This window comes from Anomaloglossus baeobatrachus, chromosome 8 (genome assembly GCF_048569485.1).
Source record: "Anomaloglossus baeobatrachus isolate aAnoBae1 chromosome 8, aAnoBae1.hap1, whole genome shotgun sequence".
Classification (NCBI taxonomy): Eukaryota; Metazoa; Chordata; class Amphibia; order Anura; family Aromobatidae; genus Anomaloglossus; species Anomaloglossus baeobatrachus.
In genome coordinates this window covers 9725349-9741369 of record NC_134360.1, presented here as the reverse complement: position 1 = coordinate 9741369, position 16021 = coordinate 9725349, and the positions used below count along the sequence as shown (strand labels likewise).

General features: G+C 45.4%; 1 protein-coding gene across 1 annotated transcript in view; it reads left to right on the top strand.

Moving 5' to 3' along the window:
• The window catches only part of FGD3 (FYVE, RhoGEF and PH domain containing 3), a 283382-nt gene extending 268694 nt beyond the window's left edge, over positions 1 to 14688 (top strand). Inside the window, exons 18-19 of the mRNA XM_075321297.1 lie at positions 2276 to 2416; positions 12319 to 14688. Coding sequence (XP_075177412.1) covers positions 2276 to 2416; positions 12319 to 12543 — 366 coding nt within the window. The 3' untranslated portion in view covers positions 12544 to 14688. The remainder of the gene's footprint in view (positions 1 to 2275; positions 2417 to 12318) is intronic.
• The last annotated feature ends 1333 nt before the right edge of the window (positions 14689 to 16021 follow it).

Sequence of the window (16021 nt, the reverse complement as noted above, 5' to 3'; positions counted from 1 at the left end):
GTTCCAGAGATATTAACCCTTCTCCTTTGCTTATAGTTTATCGCCTTGGAGACCGACCACCGCTGCTACACGGCAGAACATGCTCCGTGCCTGCAAGCTTTCTGTGGAGCTTGTAAGCACAGAATCTTTCCAGGATTGCTGGACTGCACAGTTACCTCCTCACCCCAGGCAGCTTGGCACAGTGCTGACATGCTACACAGCAGAGGTGGTCGGTCTCCTAGGCAACGAGCTGTAAACAAAAGAAGTGTGTTAAGGACCACTGCAAATATTAACAAAAGTGCTTGTATTTATCTATCGTGATGGGAATATCCCCATCTCCCTCACTTGCCGTGTACTTGGCACCTGTACTGGACTGTAAAGTAACAGGACAAAATAATTTTGGGTTGGGTGTCAGGTGGTGCAGACGGGGGGGATAAGGATTATATTGTGTGGATCTGTCCCGCACTCTGCCTGATGGGAGCAGATTGTGGCAACAGACAATGGTGATAAGCCTGCAGGATAAATGTGAACCGGGAAGATGTGTGGAGAGTCGTGGGCCCGTGTGGTCAGTCGTGGGCCCGTGTGGTCAGTCGTGGGCCCGTGTGGCCAGTCATGGGCCCGTGTGGCCAGTCGTGGGCCCGTGTGGCCAGTCGTGGGCCCGTGTGGCCAGACGTGGGCCCGTGTGGCGACTCATGGGCCTGTGTTGTCTGGCTTCCCTACTGGTCTCTGTACTTCCTGTTCTAGATTAACACTGCAGCCAATCGCTGCCCACAGCGGTGACCAATGCATCATCCCTGGAGGCAGCGGTTACCTGCAGCATGTACAAAAGGCCAGCTCTGTAACCTTTGTTCATTCTGGATGGAAATGTGACTGCTACAACCAACGACTGGCTGCAGCAATGATACATTGGTCACAGCTGTGGGCAGTGATTGGCTGCAGTGTTCAGTCTAGAAAGAGAATTACAGAGGCTGGTGGGTGACTGTGGCAAAAGTTATATTGGTTGGATGTGTATTTATTTTTAAGCTTTTTTTTAACCATGGTTGGACAATTCCTTGAAAGAATACTGGCCACCACATTATCCCATTTCTTTAATGGCTGCATATAAGCCCCCAACCCCCTCTGCATAGACAGAAAAATCCCATACAACGCAGTCCAGTACAAAGGACGTTGCTGGTCTTGCTCCTGTGCATGCGCATTCTCTCTCCTTATTACTGTCCTCCTGACCGGCTTCATGTGGGTGACGCCTCCTACATCCTCCACACAGCACCCCAGTCTCGCTCCTGCGCAGGCGCATTCTCTCACCTCCTCATTACTGTCCTCTTGATTGGCTTCATGTGGGTGACACCTCCTATGTCATCCACACAGTGCCCCAGTCTCGCTCCTGCGCAGGCGTATTCTCCTCCTCTTCATCACAGTCCTCCTGACCGGCTTCATGTGGGTGACACCTCCTACATCATCCACACAGCGCCCCAAGCCTCGCTTCTGCGCAGGCGCATTCTCCCTGTCCTGCTGAGGAAGAGCGATGTCCTGTAGTGCGCATGCACCGGCCTTACTTCTAGGTCATCCACACTCTTTGGCCACTCCTGGCGCATGCGCACTACAGGATTTTTCTTTGCTTTCAGCAGGACAGAGTGAATCATGCTGCGCAGGAGCGAGATTGGAGGCATTGATGACATTAGACACGTCATCTACATGAATACACACTGGAGGAAAGAGCGGAGGCGCCGAGCAATGCCTCTCAGACTGCACAAAGCTGTATGAAGGAAAATAAAAGATTTTTGGTGATATGCAGAGAGGATTGAAAGCAAGAAATATAATATGAAATATGTGATCGACTACCCACTGCTATGCATCATGTCGGCACTGTATGTACTGGTGCGCGAAAAACGCTCTTCAAACAATGGAAAAAGGTTTCAATAAAATGACTGCCCGTGAAACAATGACTATTATTAAAAATAATTAAACAGTGAATGTTCCATTAAATCTAATAATTTCCATTTCACTTTATTGCCTCTTTCCCACCCGGAGTTCTGTATTCTGGGGTCGTTATTTGTTCTATTGATTATGTTGCGTTTCTTCCTAGTCACGTTCGCACCGTTGTTTCTCGGTCACTTTATTGCTGCCTCTTCTTATAATTAACAATCTGCCGTGATTTAATCATTCACCGAAAGAGCTTAAAGTGAATCCATGTAGCACATTAATAGCATTATAACAGTCGTGGAGGATGGATTTATACTTTTTGTTTTCATTCCGCTGGTAAAATGGAAATGTTTATTATTTATTTATTTTTTAATAGAAACAACTGTCGTGGCCTCCGGAGAGCTGTGTGATGAGCAGTAACCTCTTATTCCTGGAAAAGGGGAAGACGTGGCTCAAAATGTGGGCGTACGTGCCGAAAAGTGATCCCCTTGTTCTGTATCTTCAAGTCTGCAGTCAGGTAAAAATCCATTTATTTACTGCATAAACCTCATTGTAGGGCACGGGGGCAATTTGTTAACGTCGTAGATCATGAACATTGCAGGAACTGGAATATCGGCGCTCTGTAGTGATCGCTGGACATACAGAGTCTGCCTATCCTCATTCACCACTAGGGGGCGCTTTCTGTAGACTGTGAAGACAATGCCATACACTGGTTTGCAGTGAGCTCCAACCATCATTTACAGACAACAGATTTTCCCGTTCTCTTTGTCCTGCTGATGTAAAGTTTATCCCCAATTGCTATGAAGATACAGTCGCATTAATCAGCACAGACTTATATTAATGAATAGAGCGGGAGCGATTAATGAATACCGCTGCGATGTGACCGATCGCTCTGTATGTTTCCTAATGTGGATGACTGTGTGTAAAAGTGTCACATATTCTTTATATGTGTGCATACAGTAATATATATCTCACAAAAGTATTTTATTCTATCTTTTCATGGAACAACACTGCAGATCTAACCCGGTGATACAATGTGCAGTGTCAGTGCGCAGCTTGTATACAATGTACAGTGTCAGTGCGCAGCTTGTATACAATGTGCAGTGTCAGTGCGCAGCTTGTATAACCGTGTAAATAACTCATCACAGCCATTAATGTCTAAACCGCTGGCGACAAAAGTGAGTACACCCCTAAGTGAGAATGGCCACATTGTGCCCAATTAGCCATTAGCTCCCTCCCTGGTGTCATGTGACTCATTAGTGTCACAAGGTCTCTGGTGTGAATAGGGAGCCAGGGTGTTAAATTCGATATTACCGCTCACACACTCTCTCATGCCGACCGACCTGTTATGATCCGGTAACCGTGGAAGATTACAAAAAACTCCCATTGGTGAAAAAACACCAAGAGAACAGGAGTAGTTGAAACCTGGGTTGACTGCAATCCCCTGACTATCAGACTACACTAGAAGCAGCCGTGGAGCATTCCTAAACACCTAGATAGACGTCTCGTCACAGCCTGAGAAACTAGCTACACCTCACAGAAAGAAATGAGGAAATCTACCTTGCCTCACAGTAGTCCCCAAAGAAGTTGACAGCCCCCGACATATAAAGATTACGGTAATATAGGAAAACACGATACACAGGAAAAATAGATTTAGCAAAGGCAAGGCCTGACTACCTAGATAGAAAGGAAAGGAATGGAAACTGTCAGTACAAAATCCCTGTAGAAAAATACCAATCTCCTGATAGTAAAAATGGCCCTGGAGGTCGAACGACCTCACCCTCACTATATCAGGTACTCCTGTAAATAATGGGAGAACAAAATACCAAAAAGAACACACAAATACAAAAGTGGAAATCAAGTTAGACAGAGAGTAAACTCCCTTTTCCTGCAGGAGAGCTAGCAAAGGGGGAACCACCATGCTCACAACACAAGAGAAACCAATCTTCACCTGCAAAAAAACAGATACAAAACAAAGAAAAACAAACACTCTAAGGTGTAAACCAGGAAGCAAGGAAAAAACTGACAACTTATCTGCAGCAGTCTTGCTCAGGGAAACAGGGAAGGACAGAACTCCAAGCCAGGAACAGAGAGTGAAGAAAATACAATTATAACCGGCGCCAGCAAGGCAAAAAGTGCTCTCCTATATAGACCATGCTTGTCTGCAATAGGACTACCCTAATTCCCAATTAATGCCAACACCTGTCTGAGTCACAGGCTCAAACTCCGCTCCACTACCATTCCTGGCCACCAGACGGAGCTCCAAAACAGTGCCACAGAGACGATATTCACAACACCGGTCACTGGAAGTTCAGCATGGTTCCTCATGGCAAAAAATTCTCTGAGGAGCTGAAAAAAAAGAATTGTTGCTCTAGATAAAGATGGCCAAGGCTACAAGATGATTGTCACCCCCTGAAGCTAAGCTGCAGCATGGTGGCCAAGACCATGCAGCGGTATAACCAGACAGGATCCACTCAGAGCACGACTCACCATGGCCGACCACAGAAGCTGAGTGCACGTGCTCAACGTCCTATCCAGAGGTCATCTCCTCAGAATAGACGTATGAGTGCTACCAGCGTTGCTGCAGAAATTACAGGGGTGGGGGGTCCGCCTGTCAGTGCTCAGATAATACACCGCACACTATAGAGGTTACAGGGGTGGGGTCCATCTGTCAGTATTAAGACCATAAGCACACAAAATGCATATATGTTACAGGGGTGGGGGATCAGTCTGTCAGTGCTCAGACCATACCCCACACACTGTAGAGGTCACAGACGTGGGGGGTCCGCCTGTTGGTGCTCAGACCATACACCACACACTGCATCACACTGCTCTGCATGGCTGTTGTCCCTTAAGGAAGCCTCTTGTAAAGATGCCAAAGAAAACTGCAAACAGGTTGCAGAACGCAGCGGTTTAGACATTAATGACTGTGTTGAGTTATTTAGAGGACACTAAATTTACTGTTACAATGTACAGTGTCAGTGTGCAGCGTGTGTATCACAGGCTCAGATCTCCAGTGTTGTCCCAGGAAAAGACATAAAATATTTACAAAAATGTGAGGGGTGTACTCACTTCTGTGATCTAGTATATAATATATATTGTATAGTGGTACAATGTCTGTCTGTAGTACAGTGATGTTATAAAATGTTTGTGCAGTATTGTTATCGTCGTGTCACTATCTGTCAGTGCTTTTTTCGTGCGGATTGTATGTTAGATTACATTGTGTGGTTGTGCACTGTATGTTTTAGTTTATCAATGATTTATTAATTGAATCATCGCGTAGAATATGGACTTTGATTAAAGAGTAAGATTGGGATCTCCTTAAGGTCTTGTTTTCCAAGGTTAGAATGAGGACCATCGATCTCACTCTCCTGTATAGCCACATTGTCTACAGTATATGTGAAGACAAAATCTAAAGTTGTACCTACAGATAGTTTAAGGGATAACATGGGAAAACACTGAGACCCCTGGAGATCCTGGGATCTTCCTCCGCTGTTGGCCGCGCTCGGCCGTCCTCCGCTGTGGGCCGCGCTCGGCCTTCCTCCGCTGGGGGCCGCGCTCGGCCTTCCCCCGTTGTTGGCCGCGCTCGGCCGTCCTCCGCTGTGGGCCGCGCTTGGCCGTCCTCCGCTGTGGGCCGCGCTCGGCCTTCCTCCGCTGTTGGCCGCGCTCGGCCGTCCTCCGCTGTGGGCCGTGCTCTGCCTTCCCCCGTTGTTGGCCGCGCGGCTGCATTCGGACTTTCTCCGGCACAGCCATTGACCATGAGCGCAGCGGAGGCCGAGCACCTCCGCTCCATCTAACAGCTCTGAATCCTCCTTCTCTGCGGCACTGGAGGTCGTACAGGATAAAGGGGAACTGCAGATTTTGAAAAAACTTAAAGTTTATTCTACCGTAGATATTACAGCTTTGAGTTGTTTATTTTGTGTAGGTAGACGTGATCTATACCTGTGCAACAATTGTATCTGTCTCCATCATTTTTCCGTCCATTTAAAAGTGAATATTATTATCTCAATTCTTGAAATCTATGGCTTTTGGGATCTGCACCTGTATTTAGGGCTGGGGACCAGTTTGCACGCCCCTGGGGCTGTTTTTCTGTTGTACGCTCCGCCATCTGTGACGCCCTGGACTAGCCAGGTCGTCCCAGGTAGTCCCATACACACACGCCCCCTCCCCCTTAGAAAGGTGACAGCAGCCAAACTACCAAAACACTTGTCACCATCCTCTGGGTTTGATGTTCACACCAAGGGGGGCGGAGCCAGGCGGTTGGCTCCGCCCACCAAGGAGTTCACAGGCCTGGAGGCGGGAAAAACAGAGTCTAGTCTTGACAGTGAAGTGGAGTGGAGTGAAGTTCAAAAGCAGACCTGTGCCTAGGGACCGGGGACGGGCGGTGGCCTGTCGGTACCGAACCGGGGAACCGATTGGAAACCGGAGCACCAGGAGGGGTACTCAGACCCAGTACGAGGCCCAGAAACAACCGGGCTAAGTCAAATCAACTGATTGAGGACTGGACTTTAGGACCTTTCCCCACACAAGACCCGACTGAAGACAACAGCCCAACCATAGGGGTAAAGCCACCGCCCAGGCATGGTGACCCGAGGGGCCAGCGTCTGCGGGCAAAGAGGGCTCTCCCCACACACAGCAAGCCGGGGAGCGACTACCGTTGCTCAGGCATAGGAGTTGTGATTTCTACTTAAGTGAGGTGCAGGAGAAAGGCGGAAACCACCAACCTGATAAGGGAAAAACTGCAGCCGGCTGCGGGCACCGTTCACCATCTTGTTTGGTTTACCAGAGACTCCAGTGTGTTTATAATAGTGCCTTCGGGCCGCGCACCGCACCGACACACCAGCATGCATCCATCCCCTCGTGTCAGCACCTCCCTCGGGCCCCCCGGGAGCATCATCCCCCTACCCACCAAGCTGCACAACACCGTCCCCGGGAGCCTAGTCAACGGCAGCGGTGGTGTCCATCCATTCATCAAAACCCGTGGGTGGCGTCACAAACTCAAATCCCCTACAAACAACTGCGGCTGCGGCCGTGGACCTCCCCACCCAAGTCCCTACGTGTAGCGCCAACCCCCTTTCAGAGCGACGTGACCCCCGGGTCCGTGAAGAGCTTGAGCCACCCACCGACGAACACGGATCCAGCTCACTCTTAAAAACAAGAAATATGCACAAAGCAGATGAAACATTCTGAACCATCTGCTGTTTCTTTCTGCAGTAAAATAAATATTATATCTTCAAAATATAGCGGTTTAATTACCTTACCCCTAACCTACATAACATAACAATCTCTCCAGCGCTCGGCGCTCATAAACTTTATGTTCCTCAGAACGGAGGCGCGCGGCGCAGCGTACAAATTATTTTCACGCATTTCGGCTCTTCTCTTTGCATTTCTCCCAAGGTGATCGTACGAGCGCTGCTTCAGAAGATTTGAGGATAAAACGTATGAGTTGTGCTAATGCACCTTCCATAAACTGTGTGTGTGTGTATTTATATATCCCTCTATACACAGAGTATATGGGGAAAAGTATGTGCCCCCTCCACATTACACCTACAGGAGCTTTTCTGACCTCTGTATGCTCGGCAGCCATACATAGACCTATAGATTTGGTCCTCACTTTGCAGATATCACGGCTCCACTCTTCTGACTTTCTACAAGACTTTGGAGGCGTCTGGGGGAATTATTTGCCCCTTGATCCAGAAGAACATTTACAAGCACATCAATTCTCTCAGCGTTTTTGCAGCATTTTTTTTCCCCATAGAAAGCAATGAGCGAGTGCAAAAAGCACCAACGCTGAGCTTTTTTGCAGCTTTTTGGGTGAATGAAACAAACTTTATTAAACCTGTACTGTAGACAGGGGCGGATAAATCATTGGTGCAAACTGTGCAGCTACACAGGGGCCCAAGAGATAAGGGGCCACTTCTACCTCCAAAGCAGGTGGAGTTGTGCATTATGAATACTGGTTCGATTGCAAAGGACCCATATTTTTTTTTCTTGCATAGGGGCCTCTTCAGTCTGTGTCCTCCTCGGACTGTAGACTAATTACATATAGTGTACACCAAAAACACTGCAAAAAAAAAGCAACAAAATAGTAGCAAATCCTGCTGTTTGTAAGCAACTTTAATACCGTTTTGGCTGCAGAGTAAAAATGCTGTAAAAATGCAACATATATAATATGAACATAGCCTTACCATAAAAGCGCAAATTTTTGCCTCCTCAAGCCCTGTGTCAATCAACATTTGGAAGAACAACTGGACACAACCATTTCTTTCTTACAGAGAATCTAAGCTCATCAACCATCCCCCTGTCGGCGGCTCCTGAGAACGTTTGTTCCGAAAGATCTCATAGTAATGCTATGAAAGCAGACAGTGGCTCCGCTGGGGCTGGCCTCCACCTTATTACATTATGGAATATGCATATGTACAGTTTTAGAGACTTATTCTCTTCTCTTGTATTTATGGCACATCCATAGGACTAACCATGTAATCTCCTAGATCCGGGTCCCCCCTCCTCGGACCGCGGCACGTCGCTGTAGAGGTCGGCACACATTCACTTCTATGTTTTAGAAATGGCTGAACAGCGTCTATCAGATTAAAGGAAATATGATACTGGTTTATTTTGTGAACTTCATTTTAAATCAAACTATAAATCTGAAAATGGAGCAAAGCGATGGTCATTTGGTCAATCTGGATTTCCTGCCTGGATACAATGTGTCGGCTTTATTACTGGCTCAGCCTGTATATTCAGTGGACACCAGCGAGCTGCATTCTCCTGATTATTGCTTCTGTCTGTTTCAACCTTAGAAGACCCCTATTGTTGAGCTACATGTTAGAGGTACTTTTAAATTGATGGCCTATGCTTAGGATAGTTCATCAATGTCTGATTGGCCGGGGTCCAACACCGATCAGCTGGTCTTGGTGCCGGTGGCCGGAAATGCTCAGTTCCGGAGCGGTCCTCTCTTCTGATAGCAGCCTGGTTACTGCACATTCCATTTAATGGGAGGCGGGTGTCCAGTACCCAGCCAAAGGCACTCTCAGAAGACGGGGCAGCTCTAGAACTGAGCATTTCCGGCCACCAGCACCAAGACCAGCTGATCGGTGTTGGACCCCGGCCAATCAGACATTGATAAGCTATCCTAATGATTGACCAATTAAGAATCTGGAAAACCTAAACTTTGCCCACGATGAACCTCTAAAAACAAGCAAACTAGTAAAATAGACGGCAAAATAGTATGAATGGAAAGATGTGGCGCAGGCAAAAAGATGCAAAATACCAAAAAACGAACAATAAACAAGCGCTGATACAATAATGAATTCTGCCCCATTGGATTAGTTCATTCTTGATCTATCCGGTGTTTTTGTGCTGTTCAATGTCCACAGCGTAGCCGGATAATGTAAGTGCCAGAGCCTTAGAGCTCGAAACGCTTAGGCCTAGTGTTTTCTATTTGTATCTTTTTTTCCTTTTGATATTTTAATAGTTACTAATAATGGTTTTTAGTCCTTTTCGTTGCGGTTGCTGAACGTCTTCCGGCCTTCGACCTGACCATGTTCCGGGCACCAGACATTGCTGGAACCAGAAGCTCCAGTCAAACAACCAAAGGTTAAAATTAAGATGATTTAACCATTATTATATCTTGTCGTATCGGATCTAAAAACCTTGAAGGATGGCGATGGTGCAGATTTATTGTTCTATGTAGTAAAAGTAAAAATAATTTATTTGCCTCCTGTTCAGAGCTCGCAGATCCTCTCAATGTCATATTGTCTCTGGTTTTTATGATGCTTTTTATCTTCGTGTATTATTTTCCTTCCCTGTCATTCTCCGTTCTCATAAAGCTCCTGACCCTGTTATTCTCCGTGTGCGCAGAGACACATAGCCGGGGGCAATTCAGCACAAATCATCAGGTCTCCTCGGGGGCGGTGTGGGTCAGTGATATATATAATGACAGGAGGGCAGCGGAGGGCGAGACAGGGCAGATTGTCCGGAGTCCATGTGCACCACGTCCCTACATGTCCCTGGCGTGGTCAGACGAGAGAACAGCAGCCTCATTTTTTGCGTTAAGTCTATAGCAAAAGGGGGGAAAAAAAGGAAGGAAAAAACAAAAAGTTGTCGGACTCACTGGAAGGGACCTTTTTCTACGATTTTTTTCCAACCAGTTCCACCCCCCTTAATTCTGCTTTATCCCATTCTTCATACCCAGGCTTTAATGAGCAAATTGCAAAAAACGTCTAAAAACGAGAGGTTTCTGCAACTGTGAAAAAACTGGAAATGGCAAATTATTTAAGAAGTCCCGCCACGGCCAATTGTCGTTTTTGTCCCTTCTTCCAGGAGCCATAATTTGTTTTCTTCAGTCATCATCGCCATACGAGGGCTTGTTGTTGTTGTTGTTGTTGTTGTTTCAGGACAAGTTGAAGCTTTGAACACCATTAATTTTACCAATAAAAAATGGGAAACACATACAAAAGCAGAAAAAAATTCCTCCATATTTTGGTTTTGTATTGAAGGTTTTCTTGTGCAGTAAAAATGACCTGAGAACATCGTGTCCCGGGTCCGGACGATTACAGAAATTGCAACATTTGTATCGTTATTTTTTGTTTTACTGGTGAAAACCAGCTCGGATTGCTGCTGGTCCAGGCAGACGCCGGCTGTAGAACTGCTAACGAGTGCACGCCGCACATCCACAACATTAAACTGCAGCCTGAAAGAGGAAAGGCGTCCGTGCATGCGAGATGGGGTTGGGTGAAGACTCGTTGAGGTGATAAGATATGATCACTGACTCCCCAAACACACGCACACTCGGCTGAACTATTCCTAGAACGGCATCTTCTCTCCACTACTAGGATTCTGATTCCACATGTTTCCCTCAGGGAAAATAATAAAAAAGGCTTATGCCCACTGCCAGCATCATTCCAGCAGTGTCGGTGCTCGTGCTCCCGGGGATCACGTGACATCACACAAGCCCTTCTTCCAATCACCGCCGGCTTTTCTCTTTCCGCCTTTGGACCCAAGAGCAATCAACAGGAAGTGAGCATCATCCGCAGAATCCCTTCCTGTTCATTAACACATTTGCCCAAAGGCGGGAAGAGAGAAGCCAGCAGTGATTGGACACGGGGCTGTGTGAGGTCACAACGTCTCATGAGCCCTGGGAATGCGATCCCAGACACTGCTGGAATGGCCACACAGTGGAGGGGATTATAGGTTTTTTTTATTTTACCTGGGGGAAATATGTGGAATCAGGAGGGGTTGTTCTAGTTGTGGACAACCCCTTTAAATATCAGCTGCCCAATCCTCCTCGCCACCAACATAGGATATGTGACATCTTATTGTTCTTTGGGGTCAGACTGCTGAAACCCACATCAATCGGAATAGAGTGACGTGCACTGCCGCTCCAGGTTGAGCATCTGCACTATGTTCAAACTGGAGCTGCTGAGCTCTGGTGCTCCACCTGCAGCTGCTGAGCTCTGGTGCTCCACCTGCAGCTGCTGAGCTCTGGTGCTCCACCTGCAGCTGCTGAGCTCTGGTGCTCCACCTGCAGCTGCTGAGCTCTGGTGCTCCACCTGCAGCTGCTGAGCTCTGGTGCTCCACCTGCAGCTGCTGAGCTCTGGTGCTCCACCTGCAGCTGCTGAGCTCTGGTGCTCCACCTGCAGCTGCTGAGCTCTGGTGCTCCACCTGCAGCTGCTGAGCTCTGTGCTCCACCTGCAGCTGCTGAGCTCTGTTTTCCACCTGCAGCTGCTGAGCTCTGGTGCTCCACCTGCAGCTGCTGAATGCTGTGATTAATCTGGAGCTGCTGAGCCCCATAGAGAGGTGGTAGAACAACCAACCTGCCACTCCATTTTGTAACTGGGATAAGAGTTCCTCATTGTGGATGCCAAATTCCCCCTATCAGAGTCCCAATTCTGATCAAGAAGTTATCGCTTATCCAACACATAGGTGGCAACTTGTCTTCACTGGACAACTGCTTTAAAACAAATAAAGTGTAAAGTTTATCAAAACTTTGATATAAGGTTTAACTTTCCATTGGCTTTGTGCTCTGTGTGCACTCGGGTGGGAGCTGTGCACTTCTGCCTCCTGAGCTCCACACCTCTGAGCATTAATTGAGCATTCGGGGGGTCCCAGCGCCCAGAACCCGACTATTCTACAGGGCATTTGATACTTCAAATTACACACTACATTTTGCCAATTAATGCACACAAAAAAAAATAAGAAAAGTTTAGTTAGGTTTACCCTTAAACGTATATCTGTAGTTTGGACCCATGAGTCAGGCTTTGGACATTTACCAATTTTACGGTTCCAAAGAAGGTTCTCGACTGAGAGGAAATCAAAGATAAAGGGGTCTGCAAAACAGCATCGGGGGTGGGTGATGGATTTGTGCATCTCAATGGCCTGACTCTGTCTCTAATCTTTCGTCTCCATGTTTTCTTGCAGGACGGACGTAACCAGCGAACCATTCCACTACCGGGCTATGAGGTCAGCGTACCAGGGGCTGGAGACAGAGTGGACATGAAGCATGTATTTAAGCTCAGCCAGTCCCAGCAAACGCTATTTTTTGGAGCGGAGGACGAGGATTTGCTTCTGAAGTGGATGGGAATTCTCAGTAGAGCGTCCAAAGGAGAAAGCACAAGCGACACGGAGCAGCCGGAGAACGTCTGACCTTCACCGCTCAGAAACTTCTGCTTCTGTTACAAAGACAAAATCTGAGTATTGACCCTTTGACAACAAAGTAACTTCTTGACTTTCTCGTGTCTCCATATTGACATCCGTGGTGTTCCCCATTGTATGTTTCATATTGGTACCAGTGTACAATGAGTATCCTGTGTTATATTCCATGGAGTGGACCGAGCATCCGATGTCATGAGATTCAGCACAATGTTTCCAGTCTACTGTTTTGTATATGTGTATTTAAGTAAGAAGAAGAAAAAATTCATCCAAAATACTATTTAGTGCAAATTGTATATGTGAAAATAGTTTAATTATTGTTATCCATGAACTATCCAGAGCTGAAATATCGAATAACAGGTTTACAAAAAAACATGCAAAACACCGGAGGCCTTGCCCGCACAATTTTGGAACTCAGAATACAAGGATGTGGCTGGCCACGTACCGCTCCTGCGCCTGGAACCTCTCGCTCCACAAATAGATTGTCGTATCTGTCCGATATTAAGTATTCCGATGTGTACGCTCATCTGACATCTCATGCAACAATAGTGATGGGGAAAGTAAGTGTTATCTATGTGTTACGCATTAATGGGCCCTTGAAGGACTTTCCACCATCCCCCGCACGTGACGAAATCCCCCTCCAAGCACCTTCTGCATGTTTGGATAGCTGTAAACCCGTTTTTATAAAGACTGTTGGAAACGACACTTTTAGCACTGCTGGGAACATGCGTTTTTTTTAACCGTTATTTCTGGTTACCTTGTGTTTCTATTTATGAGTTGTAAATAATGTTCGATACATATTTTCAGACATTTTAAAAAGAAAATAAGCTAATAAAAAGTTTAGCACAGAGCGACTCGGGATGTAGTTTTTGTGCATATTTATGTGATGTTGGGCTCCATTCACACCACGTATGCGGTAAATGTCCGGAGATGCTGCCAACATCTACGCACAGGGATGGGAAAATTCAACATCTGCCGTAAGGGCATGACGGGCGACACACGCAACTAAATGCCATAAAGTAACTGCAGCGCAAGTGTGGGTAAATTCCTCCACCGCACTTAAACCAAACAGTGGTGTGAACAGAGCCCAATGCGGTTCTAGATTCTGTGTAAGGGCTTGTTCACACAAAGAAGATTGGATGCATTTTTTTTTTTAGCCATGTGCTTAAAATACAGTGTTTTTACAATAGCAGTAAAAGTAATGATATTTCTAAAATCTATAGCCAATGTTAAGCATTTTTTCCTTGCGTTATTTTTTGACCTACGGTGCACTTATTTTTTTCAGAGATGCAGAATGTCAATTTTTTCATTGTATTTTCAGTGTTTTTTTTACCCTTTTGAGATCGATAAGGGTCTTAAGGAAATTTTCACATTTTGTTTCTGCATGTTCTTTGCTTTTTTTTTTTATTTTGTCGTCGCACTTATCTTAAAAACGCTTCTGTGTTTTTAAGCAAAACAAAAATGTTGCATCATACAGACGAGAAAGTGTGAGTTAATGGCCCTTAAAGGGCGTCTGTCAGTAGGATCGTCCCTCCTAATTTGACTACATAGGCATGTAGGTCATAAAAAGCCGAATAAAATGACACCTTGATATCTGCAATCCGATGTTTTATTCCTGAGAAATCCATGTATTTCCTATATGTAAATGAGCGAAGATCTTTAAGCTGTACACAATCTGCATGAGACTCCGCCTCCAGGGGGCGTTACCAGTGTGAGATGTAGCTTCTCAGGGAGATCACAGCCTAAAGACCTTCTCAGCTCATTTACATATTAAGAAAAATGTGGATTTCTCTGGAATAAGACATCGGATCAAAGATATCGAGGTATCCTTTTTCTCAGCTTCTTGGACAGACATGCCCATATAGACTGTTTAGGAGAACAATCCTACTGACAGATCCCCTTTAAATACACATTCCAAAAATGAATTATAAACACATCAAAATGTATCAAAATGTGTGCAATGTTCTTCCTGCGAATACTCTGCTTTTTTCATGGAGAAAAAAAAAATGCAGCCAAAACGCTGTGTGAACATAGCCCTAATGCTGAAAGTAAATTCCATGGCTCCTTAGTTTACTGAACAGTAGTGTTTTCTGGTAATGAGCACATTCAACATTGGGTTATCGAAAATAAAGTTTGTCAGATTGTTGGGCTTGTGTAATGTTTGAGGTTTTTCTTTACTATTAAATCGCAATGACAATTAATAAAATATTGGAATATTTGAAGAACATTTTCGGAAAGGTGCAACATAATCCACCCCAAAATAGTCTAGTTGGAAAAATCTGCTTTGCTCTTAATCACTGGGCTGCTCTAATTTTTGGACGCAATGTAAAAAATGATAGAAAGTGTTATTGGTTGGAACGGGCAAGAGGACCAATTTTCTGGTCGAAATTTCTGATAAATTACACCCCAAACGCATCAACAGTGCAACATCCATAAAGTCTGAAAATAGACCAAGACCACGCACAGGGTAAATCCTCAACATTAGTTCTATACTTTTTTTCTTTTCTTTTTCAGCAGTAAAATCGGTTCCAGCAGTGATTTTTTTTTTTTTTTATCTTATTCATATATTTAATTTGCTCCTCTAAGTACTTAGTTTTGTCTATTTTTTGGAGTTGGGCATTATTTGTATAGTTTTGATTATTCAGCTGTTTGCAACTTTTCAACATATAATTACTTTTTTTGTGCTCCGATACTCTACAGAAGGAAGAAACTTTATTTTTTTAAGAAGTTGAAGATAATGTTACTTTTATATTTCAAAGCGCACCAATCACCAGGATTTCCCTATATAACGTAAAGCCAGTGCTATACTGGCGCTACCAGGCTGATTCTCTACAGACCTGTAGTGGTCACCTCGGATGTATAGGTTTTGAAACACAAGCAAGTAAAGTTTGTAAAATGAGCAGCTTTTTGAGTAACGGCAGCAGCTGATAGCTGGGTGGGTATTCATAGTCGTCCCCCCCCCCCCCTATTTATGCTAATTCTATTATAGAAGCATTTTACTAAGTGTTTGAAGTGCCTGTGTTGATGTCATATCCATGTGACCAGAAAGGGTGGGGCCTCGGCCAACAGAAAAATGTTGCTTCCTGGTATCAGCTATGTTGGCTGAGGCCCCGCCCCTTCTGGTCACATGGGTATGACATCAGCACAGGTCCTTCTAACACTTAGTAAAACGCTTCTATAATATAATTAGCATAAATAGGGGGAGGATGACAGGCAAGGAAGGGGGTGGGAATCATTATGAATACTCCCCCAGCTATCAGCTGATTGGCAGCTGCTGTCAATCAAAAAGCTGCTCATTTTACAAACTTTACTTGCTTGTGTTTCAAAACCTAAACATCCGAGCTGAAAACTAAAGGTATGTATAGAATCCAATGTTCACCTTCTGATTTGTGATCTATATTGTTTTTGTCGATAAACTATGGCTATTAGAGGTTTCCAAATCATTGAAGTTTTGTTTTCTTTGCATTTTACA